Raw genomic sequence first — 26,026 nt, forward strand, 5'->3', positions numbered from 1 at the left:
ATAAACTGAGGTGACAATAGTCAAGAGACAGAGATATGCACATATACAGATGGCGGTAGTACTGCGTATACAACGTATAAGAGAGCAGTGCATTGACGGAGCTGTCATTTGTGCTGAAGTGATTCATGTGAAAAGTTTCCGACGTGATTACGGCCCCGCGACGGGACTTACAGGCTCTGAACGCGGAGTGGTAGTTGGAGCTAGATGTATGGGACATTCTATTTCGGAAATCGTTAGGAAATTCAATATTCGGAGATCGACAGTGTCAAGAGTGTACCGAGAATAGCACATTTCAGCACTACCCCTCACCACGGACAACACGGTAGCAGACGGCCTCCACTTAACGACCGAGGGTAGCGGCATTTGCGTAGAGTTATCGTCCTAAAAGACAAGCAACACTGCAAGAAATAACGGCGGAAATCAATGTGAGACGTACGACGAGCTTATCCGTTAGGACGGTGCGGCGAAATTTGGCATTAATGGGCAGTGGCGGCAGACGATCGACGCGAGTGCCTTTGCTAACAACAGAACATGCCCGCACAGTCCTTTCAGGGCTCGCGACCATAACGGTTGGATACTAGACGACTGGAAGATCGTGGTCTGGTCATATGAGTCCCCATTTCAGTTGGTGAGAGCTGACAGTAGGGTTCGTGTTTGGAGCACACCCCGCGAGGTCTGCCCAAGTTGTCAAAAATGCCCTGTGCAAGCTGGTGGTGGATCCATAAATTACGTAGGCTGTGTTTACATGGAATGGACTGGGTTCGCTGGACCAACTGAATCGATCATTGACTGGAAATGGTTATGTTCGGCTACTTGGAGACAATTTGCAGCCGTTCGTGGACTTCGTGTTCCCGAACGACGACAGAATTTTTATGGATGACAGTGCGCCATATACTCGGCCACAATTGATCACGATTGATTTGAAGAAACTTCGGGCCAGTTCGAGCGAATGATCTGGCCACCAAGATCGCCCAACACGAATCTCATCGAACATTTATGGGACATAATCTATGGGTCAGATCGTGCACGAAATCGTGTTCCCACTCGCGCGATTATGGACAGCTAGAGAGCAGCAAGGCTCAATTTGTGGAGTTCGTGCCACGTCGAGCTGCTGCACTGCACCAGGAAAAACGATTCCGACACGATATTAGAAGGTACTCCGTGACTTTTGTCACCTCAGTATAAGTCTCACACACTCGAATACGGGCCGGCGTGAAATCCCTTTTGTAGACGGATTGTAGTTCCGGGTGTCCTACCAGTGAATCGGAAGCTGACATTTGATTTATCTGCAACTCAGTCTACGTGATCGCACCATTTGACATTACTACACGATGTTACTTCCAAATACACTGCCTTACAGTAAAGGTGAAGCTCTCAGAAGGGGCTACGTCGGCAATTGCTGCGCAAACACTGCCTCCACGTACGCGTTCAGAATAATTACTCAGACAGTTCATACAGACTACCACTGTCCTGTTAAAAATGGCACCACGATTCTGTCGGATGAGAGGAACGCAGGATGTCTGTGACGTACCGCTGTGCAGTCAGAGGTCCCTCAACCAATACCAGTCGTGACCTGAGGTCATACTCCATGGCTCTCCGTACCACGACGCGAGGATTAACACCGCTGTCCTCTGCAAAACATTGCAAGAATGGGATCTCCCAAGTCGACACCATACACGACAATTGTCGTCCGGGATAGTGCAGAATCGCGTGCTCAGACGTGGCCGCGCGGAACTTCGTTGACGAGCGTGCCTAACCTCATGTTCCCAAGATCGGGCCACTTCTATATGAGGACTCCCCACAAATCTGGCTACTGCACGATTCGACCAATTCTCCAACTGGGGACCCACACTGAGACTCCTGTCAAACTCTGTCACGTACTGATAGCGCTATCTCATACGAGTACCGTACGCGGCAACTCCGTGTCCTTCACAGTGACCACTCAATATCTTTTTTTTTTTAATCTCATTTTGTTCGTTTTCGTTCGTTTCATCTGCTCGGGGCGGACGTCGCAAGACACCCGTTTCAGTTCGTCGTTGATCCATTAACTCAGTTTTTTTATTACAGAGGGCAGCTAACCCTCTTACCGCACATGCTGAGCTACCGTGCCGGCAGATCTGAAGCTTTTCACACCTCTTGTACACACTAAACACGAACGACACAAATGCACTACGATGGCCATTCTAGCTGTCACAGAGAATTGCAAGTCTAATCATTTACATACCCGCTGATGGTGTGTATGTGAATGGTAAGGAGTTACACTGAAATCCGGACATATCTTCTGAGTGCTCCATTCTTTCTTGTCACGCAGGGTTTCTTTTTATCTCATAGCGTTTCCTAGTTGTGCTCCTTAACGCTATAATCGAAGGATCGTACACTTTTTGTTTCATGAAGTTCACAACTTTCCATTACTCTTCATTAATAATTATTTCCACCGTGTTGATGTTTTGTCAAGGTTCAGCTGGATATTAGTGCATTTTTATCCGACAGAATTTTCTCATTGAGTTCTGCATTATCTGTTAACGTCCTGAATACTATCCGCTAAGACATTAATGTGTGAAACGAATAACAACGGACCTATTTCAATCGGTTGGGTCTGGATGTTACTTCAGCGTCTGTAAATGACCCTCCATTCAGGTTAATAAACTGCGCCCTGTCTCTCACAGAATTTGCTATTAAGTCGCAAACCTGGTATATCCTACTGTTTGCATTTCATCCGTAAGGAGGGGCGTCACATTTACCGTTGCGTTGAGATTCAAGTACAGTGTGACAGACTGACGTAATTAAAGTATTACTTATTGCTTCTCATTTCTGTGTGTTTATTTTAATTTATATCTCATACTGTGTTCATTTGTTATAATTATACTTAATTATTAACTACAGGATGCTGTTACTATTAAAATTAGTTGGTTTTGTCGCCCATAGGTCATTTATACAATGGTATTTGACATGTCATTCCAAGCCAGCGAGACCAACAGCTGAAAAGGTAATTAATTCGTAGAAACAGCGATATTAGCTGCCAGCAAGGCAAAGGTGCAGTAGAGACTCAGTACTCTTCCTGATCAATATCGATTATATCGTTTAGTTATGTCAACCGTTAAATTCAATTGCAAAAAAATCATATGAACTGGGCCATGAGAGTCACACATTAAAAGGTCATTAAAGAACTCGTTCCACGAGAATCAAAAGTGAAAAAAATTAGGCATTAACTGGAAATAACTGTGGTGTGCGCACACTTTACTGTAAAGAGGGCCGTTCCACACTGAACTTACAGGAATTTACGCGACCCCGGCGTGGGTCACTCCTGAATTGAAGCAAATGTAAAATAGTAGCTATCCCGAAATGTCCGTGGGTTCCACGTGCAACTGTGGTCATAAAAAAAAAAAAACCGAACTACTGTAATTAATGTGGGTTGCACTCGGCACTGTACTCTGTTCATCATAAAAATAAACCTGATGTAAACAAACACGAACGCGATGACTGGTCAGAAGCCGTAGCACACGTACACTAGTGTTGTTACGCTCTTGGAAGTAGGTCCTACTTATGTATTAGATATCTTATTACTAAGTTACGTTAAATGAAACTTCAAGATATTCAAATCTGTTAACAGCCAACAACGTTTTTCTTAACGAAGTAGCTTTTATTTCAAAAATCGTGTACAGTCACAGCCTCTGTTTGCACTGTTGTACTCTTTACGACTTTCGCGCTGTTAATACGCAGTGTGAAAATGGCTGGGCTGCTTCCTGTTGCGTAGAGAAACACGCGTGTGGAACACGGCGGTTAAAAAGTGCCGACAAATACGTACTTCTTAACGTTTTCCATAAATTTAGAGAGATAATAAGCTTTGAAGTTTTTGGGGAGACTGTATTAGATACAATTTAGATAGGAGTACATATTGAATGCATAGCAGAATCAGGACAGTAATAGATAAATAATTTATTGCAGGCTATGGTTCGCTGGTTCAAGTCTCCCCCGAGTCATTTTTTTTCTCGTTCAATTTGAAATACATACATCTCCTAATTGTAAAATTCATCACCATTTTTATGGATAATGCACGTCTTTTTGTTTCTAATTAAATATTTCAGGCGAAATTCTTGTTTTCATTTCAAATATAAATTCTCAACTGTCGATATTTTCTGAAACACTTAATAAAGATTCGTTAAATAAGAAAATATAACAATTAAATTTTTGAGGAAAAAATGAAAAACTAAATACTCTTTATTTGGACTATATCCATTGTTTTATACCACAGATGTATATAAGTGTCGTAGAAACATGAGAAACAACAATTTCACAGCATCGAGCACAGCATACAAATACTCTATTTTTATATTTTCCACTGTACCGTTACAATATGAACCCAACAGAACAGATCTGGAGCCAGTTTAAGGGATTTGACCCGAGAAATAACAAACTGTTAAGCTTCCAGACGTACTGGAACTAACGCACGCAGCTTTTTCACATGTCACTGCCGAACGGCACGTCATAAAAGGAGAAAATGCGGCGCCGGGTTGGCTTAGTGGATTTTGTTGTTCATCGACTCGTTATCAACGCAGCAAATGACAGTTCAGATCTGAAATGTATTTCTCGGATTCGGATAAGGAAGGAGTTGGGTTGATTTGGCGGAAGAAACCAAACAGCGAGGTGATCGGTCTCGGGAAGGATGGGGAAGGAAGTCGGCCGTGTCCTGTCAGAGGAACCACCCCGGCATTTGCCTGAAGCGATTTAGGGAAATCACGGAAGACCTAAATCAGGATGGCCTCCCGAAACCACTGCTCCACCACGCTCGGTTGGCTAATTGTAAGAGAGTAATAGACGACTGGCTGTAATCAATACCTTCAGTGGCTTTAGTATTCAACAACACTGTGAAATCCGCTCAGAAAAATTACCCTTTGTTGAAGTTAGGAATTTTCATGACTCTTGTTTGTAATTAGAATACTGTGTTAGGTGAGAACGAGAGCATTTCATGCTTTCCGTCCGGTCACATAAGAAGCGCGCGGTAGTGCTGGAATTTTGCCGAATATGATTTCATTCTCTTTAAAAATTATATTATATTCGAAGCTATATTGTCTGTTTTTAAGTCTGAACTGCAACTGCTCAAATCATTGCAGGTTAGTTGGACCGCTGGCTGACCAGTGCTGCCCAAGTTTAATGCGCCGGGAAAGCTATTGTCCCGCATTATCGCTCCGATAATACGCACGCACAGCATACAACGTATTCTTACGATCGTACTTGACTAGCCTGGTCACAGACCGGCTTCCGCTCCACGTGAAACGAAATCCAATGAAATTCAAGCAAACTCGGAAGAATACAGGGCGTAATTTTTACATCAGGTTTATTCTTATGATGAACAGAGTATAGTAATCCACAGCCCATTGTCGGAAACAAATATTTGTTCTTCCTATGACCAGATATTTGACGAACCATCGGAAGTTTAGAAATCGATGGCGATAGCTATCCAGATGACCAAAATGAAAGAACAAGTAATTAGAATTTCCAAAAATTGTATCAAACACGGTGTCAGAGGATGCAGGGTGATAACGACACTTCGTGAAGTCGTGGAGAATACTGGCCAGTATTTGTAGTGGCAACTTCATAATTTGCTGTCGTTCTGAACTCCCGGCACGGGGAATTACTGTTTCTCTATCCTGGGTCATCCTGTATTTCCCCGTTTACAGAGATCTTCCTAGTTATGTTGCAACTATAAAATTCCACAGAATTGCACACAGTATTCGTGACCGTGGGAGGTGTTGCTACAGTTCTGTCAATCTTTTGTTAAGGAGACGTTACTCTGACTTGAGAGACGCCCCCATCTTGGCAATAGACGTTATTTCTATTACAAAATTGTTGGAGGCTTCATGGGCACTTGGTGATGTATCGCCTGTCGGTTTTTGGCTCGAAATTTTCGGTGGACATTTGTTTAATGATTTTTCTGTCGTTTAGCGACTACGAGTGGCTGGCGTTCCACATTGCCATCGGCAATGGAGGGTGAATCTTTAAAAGTGTCAGACACTCGTGCTCGCGAAACGTCAGAAAAAAACGCATTTAACTAACGTCGACCAAAAACCGACTAGCAATGCGCTGTTTGTTTCGCACAGAGAGAGAAGCACTGCCAGAACTCGTTGATATTCGTGCTGTTACTGGCCACCACGCGTTTCGGAGAATGATCTCCGTGGCTCCAATTGTTTCTGAGTGTTACTCGAGAGCGCCAGTAAGAGCCCGAGCAACAGTAGAACAGAGACTGTTTGCGCTACTTCGTAAAACGTGAAAAGCTGGCTGATTATCGGAGTAGATAGGCTGTGCTATTTGCGTCAAACGTCATCCTCATTTCCTGCAGCAGCCGCCGTAACTGGTTTCTCCGACCCGCCACCGATCAAATATCCTGTTCTACACGCGGCAACCATTTCCTGGCAGCGTGTTACTAAGCTAGCTTACAGGAAAAGCTATATTATCCTCTATAGACAATTTTGCCATGATAACGCGTTTGGTTTGCAGCATATTTGAATACTCTGCACAAAATAAATCGAATACTGAAGATGTGTCCGCAACCCAAGCACTGTTCATCTCTGGAACCTACATCCATTTGTATCTGCTTCTTGTATTAGAGCCGTGGCCGCCATCCAGAATTTTTAGCTCCCTACTTCCATCCTAATGAAGATACGTTTGCGACATTTCATTCGGGTAGAAGTGGAACAACAGTTTCTTTCCAGAATGAAATTTTCACTCTTCAATGATACGAAACTTCCTGGAAGATTTAAACTGTGTGTCGGACCGAGACTCGAACTCGGAACCTTCGTCTTTCGCGGGCAAGTGTTTTGTCCTTGAAAGTTGTTATTTGCGTATAAGAACATAACCACAGTTCCAAGTTACTTTTCATGTGCTTCGAGCAGTCAAGTAACGTTCTACGTAGATGTGCAATCGAAGCAAGTTTTGCGGGTCCGACGTATAAAAGACGTAATTGTTTTTCTTCTTATACGTGTTATTGTTTTTCTTTTCTTGGTGTTAGTGAATCTATAGACTGAACCGTATTGTCACACAGGTAGCAAGTAAAAGTGTAACGTTTTTTCGACTCACGTAGTCTCCTCACTTTGGATGAAAATTATTACTTTGCTATAGGAGCCGACGACCCGGACCTTTTCTGTGAATGCGTAGTCTATTAACAGCTCGCAACGTGTCACTGTACACGACAACTCGAAGAGGGGAAAAAAGCGACGAGGCGACCACTTACGTATATGTAGAGAGAGTCCTACTAGAAACCGTGCTATGTTTGCTCTGAAAGACATTAATGTGTTCGCATTGGAAAAGGATCGATATTTTGCATAAGACTATTACTAGAGAGAGAGAAACAGGAATAGCTTAACTTATGACAGTTAAAGTATCCTCGTAATCCACAGTTGTCAAAAAAAATTTCTTTTTCAGTTTCATTATGATTTAATGTCGTACAGGGCCTTCTTCCACTTCTCTAAAAAATACCTGGCATTTCAATCTTCGAGTTATTCAATTCTTTATGTTGGTAAAATTTATGGAAAAATTGCTTGTCAGTGGCATATTTATTTTCGCTACTTGTTCACTGGGCAGTGGGTAGTGAGGCGCAATGCTAAGACAGTGGACTCGTGTTCACATCCCTGTCCGGCCGGCCAGATTTAGGTTTTCCGTGCTTTTCCTAAATAGCTTAAGTCAAATGCCAGGATGACTCCTGTGAAAAGGACATGGTCGATTTCGCGTCCCATCTTAGCCCAGTCCGAGCTCGTTCTCCGTCTCTAGTGACATCGTCGTCGGCGGGACGTTAAATCATAATGTTGTTATTTCACCTGTGATAATGTCATGACATGACGACAAAAGACACTGAAGTGTAATACTTTTGAATTACAATCTCTTTAACCGTTGAACTTGTCACAATGACACACAAAAAGAGTCTGGGTTTCTGTTTTCTTTTGGGATTAGTATGATTGTCTGTCTTTCAGTGTTATCATTTTGAGAAACGGGCGATCTTTACTGTGGAGCGAATGGCGATTCACAGAGCGATCAACAATTCCCTCTTCGATCACTCCCGTTTGTGATCTGTTTCTTCGATAACACAACGGACGTCTTTCTCGGTCATCTTTGTCCAAGTAATAGTTTGTAGTCTGTGCTTAGTGACGGCGTCAAGAAAGACCTGTTCAATCCATCGAGAAAGACCTGTTAAATCCAAGGAAATGTCTCTTCGTGTACTAACTCGACACAAATGAACGAGAACACTCACTTTTCTAAAACATTATGTGTCGTGGAGTATTAATGTGCGACTGTTGTCCGACTTTAAAATTTTTCCTTTCTCTGTGACAAGTTTAATCGAACTAGGCCAACTCAGTGGTAGTGTACAAGAATTTAATACAGAAGCGGTCTTGCGGTCCGCCAGAAGGAAAAGAACCATCTGATCTGTATTGTAACCTCACAGACAACAAATATTTTAAGCTCAAACCGTCTTAAATGGAAGGCGACAACTAAATCCGCAAATAACCTGTGTTGTACTGCTTTATTTACGGCATTTTTGTTGTAATCTTGTGCCCAAGTCTCCTCCTCTCTGCCCAAATACTGCAACCTACATCGAGTTAAATCTGTCCCCATACTATAGTCAAGCTTTGGATTCCGTCTATAATGCGGACTCCCCACGCTACCTTCCATGACCAAATCGATTGTTCCTTGATGCCTCGGAAAGTGTTTGTCACCTACTCGCCAGTTCGACTGAGTACCTCTTTTTCAGCTGTCCGCTCTACCAGTCTTGTCTTCACCATTTTTCTGTCATACCACATTTAAAAACTCGTGTTTTCATCTTGTTTGTACTGTTTTACGGACGAAGTTATAAACGTAAGAGGATTCTAAATTGAGTATTTTGAGATAAGACTATAAAACTACATTCCAAAAAAATACTTTCAGAATCGACTTCTATATGTTAAATTTATATTTAGTATTAACATTCTTTTCTTTTCCAGAAAAAACAATTCTCGCTATTGGCAGTTAACATTTTATGCCATCTTCCTACATCGTTAGGTATTTTGCAGTGCTAATAGCAAAACACATGTAATATTTTTAGTTTCTCACTCCCTAATCTCGTTTGCTCATCCTCACCTTTGTTTCCCTTTTATTGACGTTAATCTTATAATCTCTTTTCAAGACACTATCTATTCCGTTTAATTTTTTCTTCCAAGTCCTTTACTATCTCTGACAGAACTGTGATGCCATCGACAGACCTTAAACTTTTTACATTTCCTCACATTTTCCAAATGCATCTCTAGTTTCCTTTACTACTTGCTCTGTGTAGCCGCGCGGGATTAGCCGAGCGGTCTCAGGCGCTGCAGTCATGGACTGTGCGGCTGATCCCGGCGGAGGTTCGAGTCCTTCCTCGGGCATGAGTGTGTGTGTTTGTCCTTAGCATAATTTAGGCTAAGTAGTGTGTAAACTTAGGGAGTGATGACCTTAGTAGTTAAGTCCCATAAGATTTCACACACATTTGAACATTTTGCTCTGTGTATACAGCGCGTGCCAGTGGGAATGGTCAGTATTCAGGGATATGACAGGAACGATCATTCGAAGCAAAAAGTTCTAGTAAACACGGGCTGTAAAGTACATACCTCAAGAGCCATGAGCACTTGTTCGTCTTTGCTGCTGGGAAACACATCTCATCCACTGAACAGGCGCTCATGCCTGTTAAGGTATGCGTTTTAGAATCGATATTTTTCTTGTTTTGGTCCACATGATCTCCTCCTAAAATATGAAAAGCAAAGAGCTTGCAGGACCAGAGATTTGTTTCACAGTATCGAAGATGATGCTCGTTGCTCTTAAGGTGTGCCTTTTAGAGCCCGTGTTTATTAGGCTTTTCTGCTTCGAATGATCGTTGCTGTCATATCCCTGAATATTGCCCATCCCTCCTGTATATAGTAACTATATTTATTGTTGTGCGGCCCAAAGAATTTGTCATCTCCAAGTGCAGTTTGCACGTTTCTTCGCGATATTTTAGTAGTAGGGTTTACATTCCTCACTTTACCAATAAATTTGCTCGTTCCGTATGGTCTGTAGGAATATTCTCACAGATCGTGTAATTCGTTTCCAGTCACTGTTTAACAGACGTTTGGTTCCGGTTTTTCGTTCTTAATGTTAATTTGTCTTCTTGCATCACCGTGAACCCTTCGCCAGGATCAGGGCCCGATATTATCTTATCGCTGACTCTTCCCGTGCTCTGAGTTCGCTCAAACACAGTCCTTGACGAACATTTTGTCGGAGTCTGTATTTTCCAGTCCCCGTCCGACCATCCAAATTTAGCTTTTCCACCATCCTCCTAACTGATTAAGGGGAGTGCCGGAATGATTCCTTCAAAATGGCACGCCTTCCCAGGCGGAGCCGCTGGCGCTTCTCTTCAATCTGTACTCGCGTTCAGATCCCCCTCCCCTCTTTCGGATTTCCTGAAGGAGATAACGGTGAATGCCAGGATGTTTCCTTCTTCACCCTATACGAACATGTGACCCGTCTCGAATAATGTAGTGAGCGTGCTGTCTTACCGCTGTTCTCCTGCACGTCAGATGTTTGTTGTAGGCTATGCCACTCGCACGGCGCGGTATTTACGTACGACTCGATGTGGCGGTGCTGCTGCCGTCCGTACTTTTGCCCATTCAGTGATTTCCGTTATCACTCTGCAGCGCTAAATCTGATGAAGTGCTTGTAGGGACACATAGTTGTTACCGGAGAAAGCACACCTGCTCACATTCCGACTTAAACAGGCCGCCCATAGTCTTTACGGTCAAAATTATAGACGTAGGAGGATTCTAAACCGAGTATTTTGAGACAAGGGGCCGATGGTGGGGAATGAATATGTCGGGTGTTACGAGGTCTCGAATGAGCAATGCGCGTGTGTACCATGTTTATGAACTGTTTGTGTTCCACAAAAAACAAGATCGACGTTCTTTCGAGATATACAACCGCACTTGTTAGAGACAGTAGGCCTACCTATTATCCGCGAGAACATTTGGTTTCGACAGGATGGTGTACCAGGTCTGTTTAAAGATAATGTCCGTGAGCACCTGAGCAACAGCTACCCTTACTGTTGGGTTGGAAAAGGTCGTCCTGTCCCATGGCTAGCGCGATCGATGGCTCCACTCCTGTGTTTTTTTCCACTATCGAGGGGAAAATGGTTGGGATACATGAAATCATTGGTAGGATCCTAGCTGCCTGTACAATTCTACAACAGATATTTGGAGTGTTAGAAAAGACACGGCAAAATTTTATTCGCTGTTGTAAGTCATGCTTTGGCATTGGCGGTCTCCACTAGCCGCGGTCAGGTGTAAGTCGTTTACATCAACATAAAATTAATTTCATTTCCAATCATTAATTCAGTATCTCGAAATACTCATTTTGGGGTCATATACCACCTGTACAATTCTTCATCTTATGGTTTGGGACACACTGTACAACATATTTGAACCTTAATATCTACCTGTTATGGTCGTGGACCATCTGCACAGGATTAAGGAAAGGAAAGATCTGGTGAATACAGAAATCATTTTCAATTCTTGCTGACAGGAAATCCAAAGCGTCATAATGGGTATAAGAAAAGAATACATGTTCCACAAAAGTCTAATAGATGTGTTCAATGTAACAACAGTTCACTGTAGTTACATTGAGCACATCTCTGCGTTGTTTCAGTTACCGCTGAATGTCATCTAATCAAAACATTAACAACTGTGTAGCGTCCGAGCGACTTACAACAAAACGTGTAGAAAGGCAAAAGAAGAGGTAAATTCCAAGAAGCTGAAGACAGGACAGTAGCCTAGTTTCTGATATGGATATAGAGAAGTAATACCCGTGCCTCTGCATGTCTCCCTGTTAGTCCACATGATCTACGTGAATTCTTTCAAACTTCCGAGCTAATAGTCGATTATCTAGTTGCCCGGGTGTAATACGAAGAGTTTCGCTCCAGGCTCGCTAGGTATAAAAAAAGAACGGGAAGAAATACTCGAACCCAGCTAATGTACAGCGAAGGGAGTGTATGGGGAGGATAAAACCCTTGACATGTATAGGAAGAGACGGAGTTTGTCAAATCTGTGCAAGGTTGTCCAGATGTAAACGGGACTCATTGGAGGGGCGCTTGGTAACAAGTTGGAAAATGCTCGTTTCACTGTTTCATACAAATTTGGGGAGAAAAGAACTGCACATTTAGAAACATGCGGTCGCGTCCATGCCACGTTGACGTCCAAAAAAAGGGAACTGCATCTGGAGAGGAAAACTAAATTAGTTTTTCAAAAACTTCAGGTTATCCTTTTCTCAACAGTTTCACACAGCGAACCCATGCAAATGCAAGAATGGATCACAATGCAGGCTAATCTGTGATCCGCTTTGAATGTAAGTACAAACTGCTTCCCTCTGTAGACCGTGACATCAGAGATACCGGTTGGCTATAATTAAACTTTCCCAATTTAACACCTTATAACAAGGAAACCAATTACCGTACGAGGACCAAACTTGTTAGCGTTAATGTCAAGGACACGAAGAAAAGAAATAACGCAGAATAAGTTTAATTGAAACACTTGTATGTGCTGCTGTAAGTACATCATAATACCGGTATTATTACTGCTACAAAAGGGGCTCAACATGGCTCCCACCAGTGTCCAGAAGAGTCTGAAAGTGCAGCATTGCATTCTGCATAGCAGAACAAAGCACGGCCTCTCTCGATATGCTGCGCTTTAGATCAGCACATGTGTGAATATTCCCCTGGTAAACCCTGTCCTTCAGTAGCCCTAAAACCAGAAATCACAGGGAGTGAGATCAGGTGATCGTGCCGGCCAAATGTGTTTTGGAGGAGCAGGTGAACTTCATGAGCGATGTGCGGTGGGGCCCTATCTTGCATGAGAACTGTTGAGTTCAATGCATCTCTCTCTTGTACGGCGGATATAACGTACTGGCGAAGCATACCGCAGTAATGCTGGCCAGTCGCACTGCACGTCTTTGGTCCTTGAGCGTCAGCCCGTTCAAAAAAGAATGGGCCAATGATGAACGTAGCCGCGAAGCCACACCATATGGTGACACGTTCACCATACAGAGGAACTTCATGACAGTGACTGGAGGTGAAGATCCTCATACTCGGCGATTCTGTGTGTTCACCTCACCCGTCAGAGAAAAATGAGCTTCGTCTGCCCGTAGGATGGGCCAGAGCCAGCCCTTGTCAACTTTAATCCTTGAGAGAAAGTGGAGAGCGAAGTCAACACGTCGTTGTGCGTCCTGTGGTGCAAGCTGCTGTACGATGTGGATCTTGTGCGGATACCATTTGAGAATGGTTCAGAACACCTTCCGTACAGTGGACCACGATATGATCAACTAACGTGATACAGCAGGCGCGCTGCCTGACGATCGGGAATTGCCCGCAGCCTTGTCTGCCATAGCAACAGCAATTTCATCAACGACCTGTAGTGCGACAAGTCGCCGGCCTCTTCCAGGAGCGACGCCCAGTTCTCCAGTTGGTTCGAACTTCCTCATCACGCTCCGCACAGCAGGAGGAGAAAGAGGACCCCTCCGTAATCCTTTCACCAGGCGATTTTCTCGAAGTGCAGCTGCAGCATTACTATTGTTTTGATAATAGAGCTTCACCAGTAATGCCCTGCTCCTTTTGTCCGAGCTCATGTTGATACCTCAACAAGAGCACTGCGACTGGTCAGATGTATGAGGCTATGAATCACGATGACTGATCACGGCACCTGGTGGCCGTAGTTGTAACTGGGCGGTGGCGCTGTGACGCTTGGAAATCACCCGGTACATAAAAGTGCCAATCCTGTCAGCTTACTGCAGTTGTCGCCAGGGTCTTATAGAGGCTTCTCGCACGTTACCAGCACATTCCAGCACTGGATATTCAATGTAAAAATGTAATGAATTTTTAATTCTGCTAAGAAATGTGTGTGCGTTTCAACTCACAAGAACACACGGTAAGAATATCTGTGGAGCGATTATAGCCTACTGTACATGTCGCCAACATCAGGAGGGGGGGGATTCACATGAATTTTGGTTTAACGCAGTTGTTTATATTTTGCGAAAGAAAACGGAGACTTTGATATTACAAATACTAGTCTTGTTTTTGAACATTTATTTATTAGTAACAGCAATGGTGAATAATTGCAGCTGCTACGGATGCAAATTGAAATACGTAAAAGGCAAACCAGTCACCCTTCAGAGGTTGGTGCCAAAGAGTGATGTGACCTGGGAGGCAGTACATGTTGACAATAAAAATCATGTTCAGTGTTTCTGAATCATCGCCGCATTATTGCACTATGTACTATGGGAATGAAAGAAGTCCAGACGTAATTTGTTTCATTATTTGTTGTTTTTAAGTCAGTTAAATCTATATTTAGTTGTTGTTGTTGTGGTCTTCAGTCCTGAGACTGGTTTGATGCAGCTCTCCATGCTACTTTATCTTGTGCAAGCTTCTTCATCTCCCAGTACCTACTGCAACCTACATCATTTAGTTATCTCATTCGAAATTATTAAATGTGCTGAAACCAGGAGCGGAGGAGAAAACAAATTCGTAGTGGCTCAAATGGCTCTAAGCAGTATGGGACTTAACGTCTGAGGTCATCAGTCCCCTAGACTTAGAACTACTTAAACCTAACTAACCTAAGGACATCACACACATCCATGGCCGAGACAGGATTCGAACCTGCGACCGTAGCAGCAGCGCGGTTCCGGACTGAAGTGCGTAGAACCGCTCGGCCACAGCAGCCGGCCAAATTCGTTGTGAATCGAGTCACAACGCGTTAAAACAGCCTCGGATAAGGCTGGGTTACCAGACCAGAATCGCTTCAACTCTGAGATCCTTTCTAGAAAGTAGACTTTCCATTGCTGTGTGCAACCAATATTGAGATATCCAACTACAAAATGCCACGTGGTCGTGCCACATTTATTTTGATTTTCAAGTGTTTCATATTTTTACGTAGTTTATGAGGGTTGGGAATTTAATAGTGGCAACTATTTATTTACAGCTTATACAAAAGAGATATATGTTTCAAAGTTTTACTGCCCTCTAAAATGGTCACGAACATTGTGTATAGCCCGTTGCCAGAGATATGGAAGTCGTAGTATATCCTTAGCAGCGCCAGCTGTATTGATAGTTCGAGAACAGCGAGCTATTGCCCGACGAATTTCTGTAACAGTTGTGAAGCGAATGTCGTGAAGTACTTCCCTCACGTGGGGATTCAAGTTGAAGTCACAAGTTCTGACGTTGGGAAGTGTGGTGGATGGTACAGCACTTCCCAGCCCAATCGAACGAACAAATCAGTCACAATTTGCGCCACTCCCCGAACGTAATCCCAGATGCCTTCTACTTGAAGCCTCAGGCGAATGAAGAACTTGACGGCATTCGCTTCAGAACTGTTACAGATATTCGTTGGGCAATGGACCAACCCACTCGAACGGTCAACACAAATGGCGCCGCTAAGGCTATCCTACTACTTCCACACTTCTGGCAAAGGGTTATACACAATGTTGCTAACTTCTTTGAAGGACAGTAAAACTTTGAAACCTGCATCTATTTTGTATAAGTTGTAAGTAAGGCATTTTGAATGTCCATTGTTGCACTTCAGACGTTGATCCACTGAAGATTGTATAACATATTGTATTTTAATAATGCACCTCGTCGCTGCACGTATTGTTCACTGTATATCTGGCGTGGTGAGCAGTGTACCTGTGTTGGCAACTAATACTTGGAACGCGAGCAAGTCGACAAACTGTAAAGGAGAGGAAAGTGCTTTTGAGGAGAGCACAACTACCTACAAGTTTTGTTAAGAAATTCGTCAAGAAAAAATTTACACATTATTGTAAAATACCATACAGTACTTTTGAGGAGCTTTCAAATTTGGCTGTGTTGGTTTGTCCATGGTCACAGAAGAAAAAGAGGATACCATTGTTTTAATTGAGAGGAAACGTGTTTGGACTATCAAAAGAAGTGGTTAATAGTTCAGATGATGTCGAAGAAGTGATTTTCTGCCTAGGATTATACATGTCTTGTTGTCTCTCTGTTGTGGCAGCTCCGAGGTTCTGTCTCTAATGACTTCGTCATCGATGGGACGTTAAACCCTAACACTGATTTTTTCCTTTTAGGTCGACGGTAGAAAGCAAGCCGGATAAGAGAAATGATTTCTGCTTAGGATTTTACATATCTTGTTGTCTCTCTCTTGTGGCAGGTCCGAGGTAGGAAACGAGCTGGTGCCAAAGCGAGGGATGGCAGCTTATCCTGGCCAGGCATTGACCATACAAACCCGGAGGTAGGCTCAACACCTTCTCTTAGCATGTTGTAGTGGCATGTGTAGAACAGTCTGTTTGGGACCACCTTTTTCACCTCAGGTTAAACTTCCCTAAAGACCCAATGTTTTGAGGTAGAACAGAGGCGTGTGCAGAAATTAAATGAAATGGGTATAGGGTTTGAAACTATTATTTTACTAGCCTCGTGCATCTTCATTTACAATTCAGCTGTTACCAGGTTTATTAAGTTCCTACATTGTTAAATGACAGACATATCAGTTTTGTTCCATATACATTTAATTTTCCATATAAATCAATTGAGAAATTAAAATTATCCATAGAAATTAAAAACTAAGTATTTGCAAGATGACAACACAAATGTCATTTGCTTAATGTATCAACTGATGGGTACCAGTAATTAGTGTTTATTCTCAAACACTGGGAAAAATTTAGTGGTGGACCATTATAAATTACTCTTAATCATTTTGGCCAAACTTCTACAATATTTGATATGTCATGTCCACCCCCATCCCCCCACTCCTACAATATTTCTGTGGGTCCGTTTGCGACGAAGTTACATGGTCTGCAATGAGTACTACATATATTATACACAAAATGCTATTAAAAGAAGAAGAAAAATGTATTTGCTTTAGTACGTTCATACAAGTTCTAGATTACAGCAATAAACCTCTAAGCTATTGTGCAGAACTCTTTTGCAGGTTTACATGTTATTAGTTGTATTCCATATATCCTTAAAAAAGGGTCTCAGGGATCTGGAAGTAAGGAATATGCCATTTGGTGACCTTTTAACTTAGAGATGAAACTACAAGATTCATTGCTCTCAATTTTGAATTATTTTGAAAGTCTTCTTGACATGCAAATTGCAGAATAATGGACTATTGATCTTTCTCTTCAATGAATAATAAAATATTCTACAAGTGCAGATACTGAATTTTTTATGTCTACAGCCCTTGTGTGTCCATTTGAAAGAGTTCATATCATGTGAAAATTCCTATCCTCTTTTGACAGCAGCCTGGATGAAGTTTTGTAACACATATCACAGGTCATTCTAATTGCCCTTTTCTGACATAAGAATAACTTCTATTAATCTGTATACTTACCCATAGTATAATACAGCAAGGAATAATAAAGTGAAAATAAAGAAAATAAACAAGTAATCTTTTGAATCATGCAGTGAAGACTTTTATGACTGGATGTCATAGTTGCTGATGAGTCTTTTGGGTTGTATGGTCATGGCCATCCAGCACTACACTGAACATCTTTGGAGTTGCTCCTGGCGACTCTGAGGCTTGCCGAATCTTTTGAATGACATTAACACTGTAGACTGTCCTGGTGGTGAAGACAGCAGTACTCACTTTATCCAATATATATCAAAATATCATTCTCCTCAGAAAACTTTTTCTTTTATCTTCAGTGTTAGACATTTAAAATGTTGTATTTAACTGATTATCTGATATTCTTGTGATTATCAAATTTTACTTTAACAACATTCTGTGTCAGTGTTCTGGTATCTGTAAGCTGCTTACGAACGTTATACTATTCTCTATTTGCTAAATAATTTATGTAATATTCTACAGTTTTCATAATCACAGTCTTTCATCCACAAATAACAAATTTTTGGATTTATCTGCCTTGTTAAGTAGTACACCATTGGCACTTTTCAAAAAATACAGTAAACCAAAAGCAAACCAATGAGACATGTTATGCATTTAGACCAACCAATATGATTAAAATTTGTTCCCTGTTTGTTCATCCTGGAGAACAAATGTCTGCTTCTTCTTAACTGAATGTAGGAGGAACCAGTGATCAACTTTCCCCTTTAGTCCATAATGTATCAAATCATACATTTGTGGTTCACACAGTTAAATGCCTGTGTAAGTCATTGAAGATAAGATAACTACTGGCCTCAACTGCTTCTTAGAGCCCACATGTATCACACACGAAATGATTATTTCCTATTCTGTTAACAGTCCTTTCCTGAAGTCAAACTGTGAGTGTGACAAAAATTTATGTTTACTGATTTGTTTTACTGTTATTATATCCATCATCTTCTGAAAAACATTGTATGTAATGAGCTTGACCCCGAATTATCTAACACATCTATTTCCTCCTTTATATAAAGTAGCCTTACCAGTGAGTATTTTAATCTGTGTGGAAACTGACTTCACCTGAAAAAGCACTTTGTAAGACTATTAGATATATATTCATGCTCGTATCTTCATCATTGAGACATTTAATTGATTCAACCTTCTTCTTGTTTTTAATCTGAAACTTGAAACACTGAATTGTAAAAGTTTTTTTTTTTTTTTAATTTAATTTGCTAACGATCGATGGGAAATGCTCAAAGTATTAAATATTTCCACTTGCCTTTAGTGAATCACTAAAATTTTCCTTATCCCCATTCATTTCCAAGGAAGCTAGTGCTCTGGTCCTACACAAGTAACTTCAGTGCTTAAGTTACACTTATCTCTAATGTTCTTCAAATTTCACTGTGCTTATCATGATTCATGAAGACTATTTCTCATCTGTTCATTCCATTAAATATTCAGCAGCTGGATCACTTTTTATACTAAAATGTATATTACTATCATTAACTGGGGAAATGAGCTGTAAAATACTGTTTATTATGTATTACCTTTTGTCTCAAATATTTTTGTTCAATGTTCAAAGACAAGAGTCCTTTAAGCAGACATTTTTGAAAATTCATAAGATAAATGCTACTGTAAGAGTTATATGGTTCTCAAATATCAATATCATGTCTTTAGGAGCATCTGGATCTGTAAAGCATTTCGTCCTTAGTATCTTGTTATTTCTGTCAGAAGTACAGTAAATCAGCTAGTGAAGTTAGATGAAAGGTTAATTCTAAAGTGCATGGTTACATTATGCTAGTGTACATATCTTGTGGAGAGAAGGTCTTTCTGTCCCAGAAGCTTGTTCGCATGTTAAGTCTATGTGCTGCTTGCATGATATAACTTACCAGTCTATTGCACATTGACTGCAGGTAAGACTGTTACTTCCTTCCATTGAGTCATGTAATCTTGTAAAGATAATCAGTCAAATTCTTGTGCTCATAAAATGTTGGTTAAACATTCATGTATAAACTGGGTAGGTGCACACGACCACCTGCATAGCCAAGCTGGCTTCTCTCTCTCTCTCTCTCTCTCTCTCTCTCTCTCTCTCTCTCTCTCTCTCATTAAATTAAATAATTAAGCAATAATAGGTTAACCGGCTTAAGTGGTTTTATTATTGAAAAGGATGAAAATTTTAAACATAACTCTGATTTAAAAACTTTCCAGTGAACGTCTGGACCTACACTATGTGATCAAAAGTGTCCGGACATCTGGTTGAAAATGACTTGAAAGTCCGTGGCACCTTCCATAGATAATGCTGGAATTTAGTATGGTGTTGGCCCACCCTTAGCCTTGATGATAGCTTCCACTCTCGCAGGAATATGTTCATTCAGGTGCTGGAAGGTTTTGTGGGGAATGACAGGCCATTCTTCATGGTGTGCTGCACTGGAGAGAGGTATCAATGTCGGTCGGTGAGGCCTGGCACAAAGTCGGCATTCCAAAACATCCCAAAGGCATTCTATAGGATTCAGGGCAGAACTCTGTGCAGGCCAGTTCATTAAAGGGATCTTATTGTCATGTAACCATTCTGACACAGGCCGTGCATTATGAACAGGTGTTTGATCGTGTTGTGAGATGCAATTGCCATCCCCAAATTGCTCTTCAATGGTGGGGAGCATGAAGGTGCTTAAAACATCAATGTAAGCCTTTGCTGTGATAGTGCCATGCAAAACAACAAGGGGTGCAAGCCCCCTTCATGAAAAACACAACCACATCATAACACCACCACCTCTGAATTTCACTGTTGGCACTACACAGGCTGGCAGATTATGTTCACTGGGTATTCATCGTACCCACACTCTGCCATCATATCTCCACATTGTGTACTGTGATTTGTCACACCACACAATGTTTTTCCTCTGTTCAGTCACCCATTGTTGACGCTCCTTACACCAAGTGAGGCATCGTTTGGTGTTTACTGGTGTGATATGTGGCTTATGAGCAGCCGCTTGATCATGATATCCAAGTTTTCTCACTTCCCGCCTAACTACCATAGTACTTGCAGTGGATCATGATGCAGTTTGGAATTCCTGTGTGGTGGTGTGGATAGATGTCTGCCTATTACACATTACGACCCTCTTCAACTGTCAGCAGTCTCTGTTAGTCAACAACCAAGGTCATCAGCCTGTATGCTTTTGTGCTGTACATGTCCCTTCACATTTCCACTTCACTGTCACATTGGAAACAGTGGACCTATGGATTTTTAGGAGTGAGGAAATTTCGTGTACAGATGTGTGACACAAGTGAGACCCAATCACCTGACCACATTTGAAGCCCGAGAGTTCCACAGAGTGCCCCATTCTGCCTTCTCATGATGTATAATGACTACTGAGGTCATTGATATGGAGTACCTGTCAGTAGGTGGCAGCACACTGCACCTAATATGAAAAACGTATGTTTTGGGGGTTTCCGGATACTTTTGTTCACATAGTGTATGTCCTGATCCTCTGTATGAATTTCTACAAAAACTAGTTAAAATATTGTGCAAAGTGCTATTTTCTTTGCCATGTGCTTCATTTTTAGTGAAGCCCTGTTTTCTGCAAAGTGATGTCTTTAAGTTACCAAAAACCTGTCAGGAAAACAAAATCCATTAACTGAATAATTCAGATGGTCATCAGTTTCTCTGTGTGTCTAAGGGTACATACACATTTTGTTACATGAATCTGCTGTCATTTGTGTAATATTTTGAAAATAATCTTGTTAAATAATTTTCAGTCTACTTGGATCTGTATGCTGCTTTATTATTAATTTTCAGTGGATCTATATAAAACGTTTTGTAAACAGTTTGGGTTATTCATATCTCCACTGGAAAAGTAATCTCACTTTGTTTTATAATAAGCAGTGTTTTGTATTAAATGCATTCTTTTAATTTAATATTTCTTCTGTTTACAGATATTTGGTTCAAAGGCTGATTTGCAGCTTCATACCCAGATCCACATGAGAGAAGCGAAGCCATACAAATGTTCTCAGTGCAGTAAAGCATTTGCAAACAGTTCTTACCTGTCTCAGCACACGAGGATCCATCTGGGCATCAAACCGTATCGGTGTGAAATATGCCAACGGAAATTTACACAACTTTCTCACCTGCAGCAGCACATTCGCACGCATACTGGAGATAAACCGTACAAGTGTCGTCATCCCGGCTGCAACAAAGCCTTCTCTCAGCTGAGCAACTTGCAGAGTCATTCAAGGTGTCACCAGACTGATAAGCCATACAAGTGTAACTCGTGTTACAAGTGCTTTTCAGATGAGCCATCTTTACTTGAACACATTCCCAAGCACAAAGAATCAAAGCATTTGAAGACACACATCTGCCAATACTGTGGAAAATCGTACACACAAGAAACGTATCTTACAAAACATATGCAAAAGCATGCAGAAAGGACTGACAAGAGACCACCTATAACAGGTATCGGGCCCGATGTAAGAAACGCCGGTCTTGGAGGCGGCAATGGTAGCTCAGTTGCTGACCCACATCCTTACTGGCCTAAAGTATCGCCTGACACTGCTAGCTCACTGGTCGAAGCAATGAACCAACACGAGGTATGCATGCAGCACGCCAGCAGTGGAGGTCTCGGGGAACACCACTTGGCCGTGTCACATCACAGGAGTCTATTGGAACACGGGAGTCGCCACGTGAACGGTTCTGGCAGCGACGGAGGTGGTAATGGAGGTAGTGGAAACAGTGAGAATCTAGTGGTGATCCGGAGTCAGCAGGGTGGAGCTGCTGGTCTACACCAGCAGCATTCGGTTGCACCACCTGCTCCACCTCCAACTCCCACCTCACAATCGCAACAGCAACAAGCGACAGTGCCATCGTCACCTTCCTCTGTCTACGGTGATTCTACAGTAAAGACTTCGACTACTCCATCGTCAGCTTCTGCTTTCACTCCTATACAGTCAATGGGTGGCTTGACACAGACCCACCATCATCTCAATCACTTGAATCACCACCAGCTGGGGATAGCTTCACCTCCCACTCGGCCACCGTACATTCCGTATGACGCTATACCGTTTCCACCACCAAAAGTTGTCACGTCGGCAGCAGGCCAACTTTCTGGCATGGGTGGAGGTGGTGTCGAGATGCCAAAGACTGGTTCAAACACGTTCCCTAACCAGCTGATCTCTTTGCACCAAATTAGAAACTATGCTCATCAGCCATCAGCCTCTTCATTAGTAACTGGTGAACATCTGCTCGGTCTGAAAGAGAAGGGACAGTAATGATATCCTCTGAATGAAGTGTTGTTGTTTAGTAAATGTTTTGAGGATCTGTTGTTGAGACTGCTCAAATTTTAGCACAATGGAACTGAAAGAAGTGTAGAATCTGGACTGTGAGAAGTATTTTCAGAGGGTGCCTGTGCGTCGAGTAAATTAATTTGTAGTTAAGCAATAATGTGCTCAATTTAGTAGAAAGAACTTTGAGGTTATTATTGTTTCCTAAATTTCACCTGTTCTGCTGTGTAACCTGACAGTGTATTTGTTTCGTTATTTAAGTAACGAACTGTAAACCAAAGAGCTGTGGTGTGTCAACTGTGTTAGTGTTGTCAGAAGAAGAAAGTTTGTTTGTCATGAAGAAAACAAATAATTTATCTCTTCCAATGTAAACAAAACATTTTAAAACACCAGTTTAATTTTTCCAGGCTTTATATTTAAGTTGGGTATACAGCATAATAGGTTTCAAAATTTCCTGTAGAAATGTCAACTGTTACTTTTGAACATTTAGTTTGAATATGTATACTACAGGAGAAATGAAATGAAAACTCTTGTGCAATTAATTTAAATAGAACTTACCATTTTACGTCTGTCAGCAGTTTTATTGTGACAGTTGAATTTCTGGTAAAAAAGTTCTGTTTGTACCAAATATTAAAAAAAACGTGGTTTACAACATTAAACCAAAACAACAACTTTCAGAAAAATCATTCTTTAGAAGAATTTATGTGATTACTCAAAAAAGATCATATGTGTTGTTCCTGAAGTGAGAAAAAAACCATTTCTGTGCTCATGGAGTTGTTTACAAAGAAACTTGGTGCTGGCATTCCAGAATATACAAATGAACTGATAATAATATGTAAAAAAATCTTTTCCATTTATGATGTTACAATTTTGAACAATAAAAGGCTCATTTAAAGAGAGCTGCAGAGAAATACTGATGTGCCGTCTGTCTGTCTGTGCACTATAAACTTAATGACTGTATCATTGTGGATTATCATATGTTTCCTATAAAATGCATTCTATATGTTTTGAATCTCATTGTTTTACTTACAGTGTCATTATCTTTCCTTGGGATCTGTGAGTTAGTGATGTTTTGTAACATCACCGAAAGAACTTGATGTTTAATGCAAAAAAAAAAAAAAAAATGATTTAGAAAAATTTTAACAGAATTTCTTGGTGTTAACTGTAGATGTGTATGAACTTCTTGTGAATTTTTCTCATGCGAAATATCAGACACTGTAATTTTTCAGAAAGAGATTTTAATTTTACATCTAAAACACACATAATATGTGATGCAACTCTTATCAGAAAATAGAACATTCGTATGCAATGAACAATTTCATTTCAAAACATCTGTTGCAACAGTCCCACAATAAAGCAACTAAATACTCATTCACAACACAATATGTGTGTGTGTTTCATTATATGAAGACATAGATTTAGCTAATAACAGACCCAGAACCTATCATTACATTCCATAACTTTTCTTGCTATATCTAAATGTTAGGCTGAAACTATTTAACACAACCATTGTGTTCTTAATGACTGACTTTAATATACAAAAATCAAGAATTAATCCATTTTTTCCAGAAGACGCAAGTGCAATGGTCAATCTCAATAGACATGACAAGAAAAGTTGGAAATAATGCAATTTAAAAAGATGCTTGGTATTATGCAAATGGATCTCTCATAATTAGCAGAAAAATTAACATATTACAGTTCTGGACAATAAAGGAAACAATGCAGATATCTTTAGAACACAAACATAGTGACTATGACAAGATCTTAGAAGTTTTGGTTGTATATACTGGGTGTCTGTCCTAAGGGTTGTCAGGCACAATTAGTCTGATTTTCAGGAGATATTTGGAATTTAGGTTTTGCTATGTGTAGATGTACTCAGCCCAAATAAGTACGGTTTATTACATGTTTCATGCAATGCCCATTGTCATAGAAATATGCTAGTTTGTTTTGCATTATGTTAAAATTTTTCTCTAGACTTGAATTTTATGTGCTCATGACATATATATCCTCATGATATCTTATTTTCAAAACCTTTCACTCACTTCATTCAACTGAATAATTCAGAATAACTAGTTACTTAAGAAATACTGCTAAGTATATTTATTTGTAAATAATCAGCACATATTGGTAGAACGTGTAACAAGCTAGTGCTATAAGCACTCACAAGATAGATTATACCGAACCAAAAGGCATTATGTGTCATAAAGGTAAAGAAACAATTGGGACCAGTAACATTAGACTTTTAACTGTCCTAACAATTCTTCATTAAGACAGAAAATACAGAAATCTGAAGTTGAAATGCTGTCTTTGAACTGCACGGTAGTCTGTGTCACTGAGTGCTGGTGTAGAGGCACTCACATCCACTGTACAGTACTGTTATCGTATGAAAGGGCATACTTACTTTTTGATTTCTATAGGTTGGATGATCGTGCATTCATATAAAAAAAGAAACATAAATTAAGATATGACCGTAGTACAGTTAGTGAAGACAGACACTTTTAAATATTAGCTATTGAATTAACAAGGCTTGAAATCAACAAGAAATTAACCAGTTTGTGTGTGTGTCAGTCACCTAGCCATAGCGTGGATACTTTTCTTAAATAAATTAACAGAAGCTCTAGATATAGTCTCAACTACAAAAGTGAACATAGTTTTGTATGGAGATATAAACATAAATACATATATCACATATCAAGTGAGATGCACCGTCATAAACATCCTTCACAGTTTCAGCATGTCCCTGTTGGTCAACAGTGCAGCAAACGTAACTACAACAGTGGCATCAGTAATCAACAATGTGGCTACAAATGTGGAGAAGGAAAAGTATGACATAGCTGAAAATGATCTCGGACTCCCAGACAATTTCTGACACATAGTAATAGTAAAATCAGGTCCAAGAAAACGTCCTTAACCTTAAGTCTACAAAGGACTCTTTATCAGACATCAGTTTTTCAAGAGAACTAGCAAACCAAAGACATGGTGAAATGAACAGAGAAACCAATGAAAATACAAAACTCTCTAAGGTCTCAAAAGTATTTAAAATGAACTTTTGAAAAGAATTTTCCAAAAGTAGCCCCTCCCCTTACACACACACACACACACACACACACACACACACAAAGTAGCAACATCTCACAAAAATAAGACATTTACAGCAGATATTAGAAAATCCTCCCAGACTTAAGTCTCCATTTCATGGGTAAAGGTCACTTGATGAAAAAGTAATATACAGTGCACAGAAAATAAAAAGCATACTGGGATGTCATTAAACAGAAAACAGGGAAAGACAAATGAAAGAATAACAACATACTGATAATGGAGTTGGATAAAGCAATAAGTAATCCACATGAACAATCAGCCTATGTGAACAAGCATTTTTCAAGTATTACAGA

General features: G+C 40.8%; 1 protein-coding gene across 1 annotated transcript in view; it reads left to right on the forward strand.

The window, feature by feature from the left end:
* The window catches only part of LOC126298286 (zinc finger protein squeeze-like), a 346,884-nt gene extending 322,867 nt beyond the window's left edge, over positions 1 to 24,017 (forward strand). The window contains exons 7-8 of the mRNA XM_049989585.1: positions 16,194 to 16,274; positions 21,294 to 24,017. Coding sequence (XP_049845542.1) covers positions 16,194 to 16,274; positions 21,294 to 22,622 — 1,410 coding nt within the window. The 3' untranslated portion in view covers positions 22,623 to 24,017. The remainder of the gene's footprint in view (positions 1 to 16,193; positions 16,275 to 21,293) is intronic.
* Positions 24,018 to 26,026: the final 2,009 nt, after the last annotated feature.

The sequence above is a fragment of the Schistocerca gregaria genome, chromosome X (assembly GCF_023897955.1).
Source record: "Schistocerca gregaria isolate iqSchGreg1 chromosome X, iqSchGreg1.2, whole genome shotgun sequence".
NCBI lineage: Eukaryota > Metazoa > Arthropoda > Insecta > Orthoptera > Acrididae > Schistocerca > Schistocerca gregaria.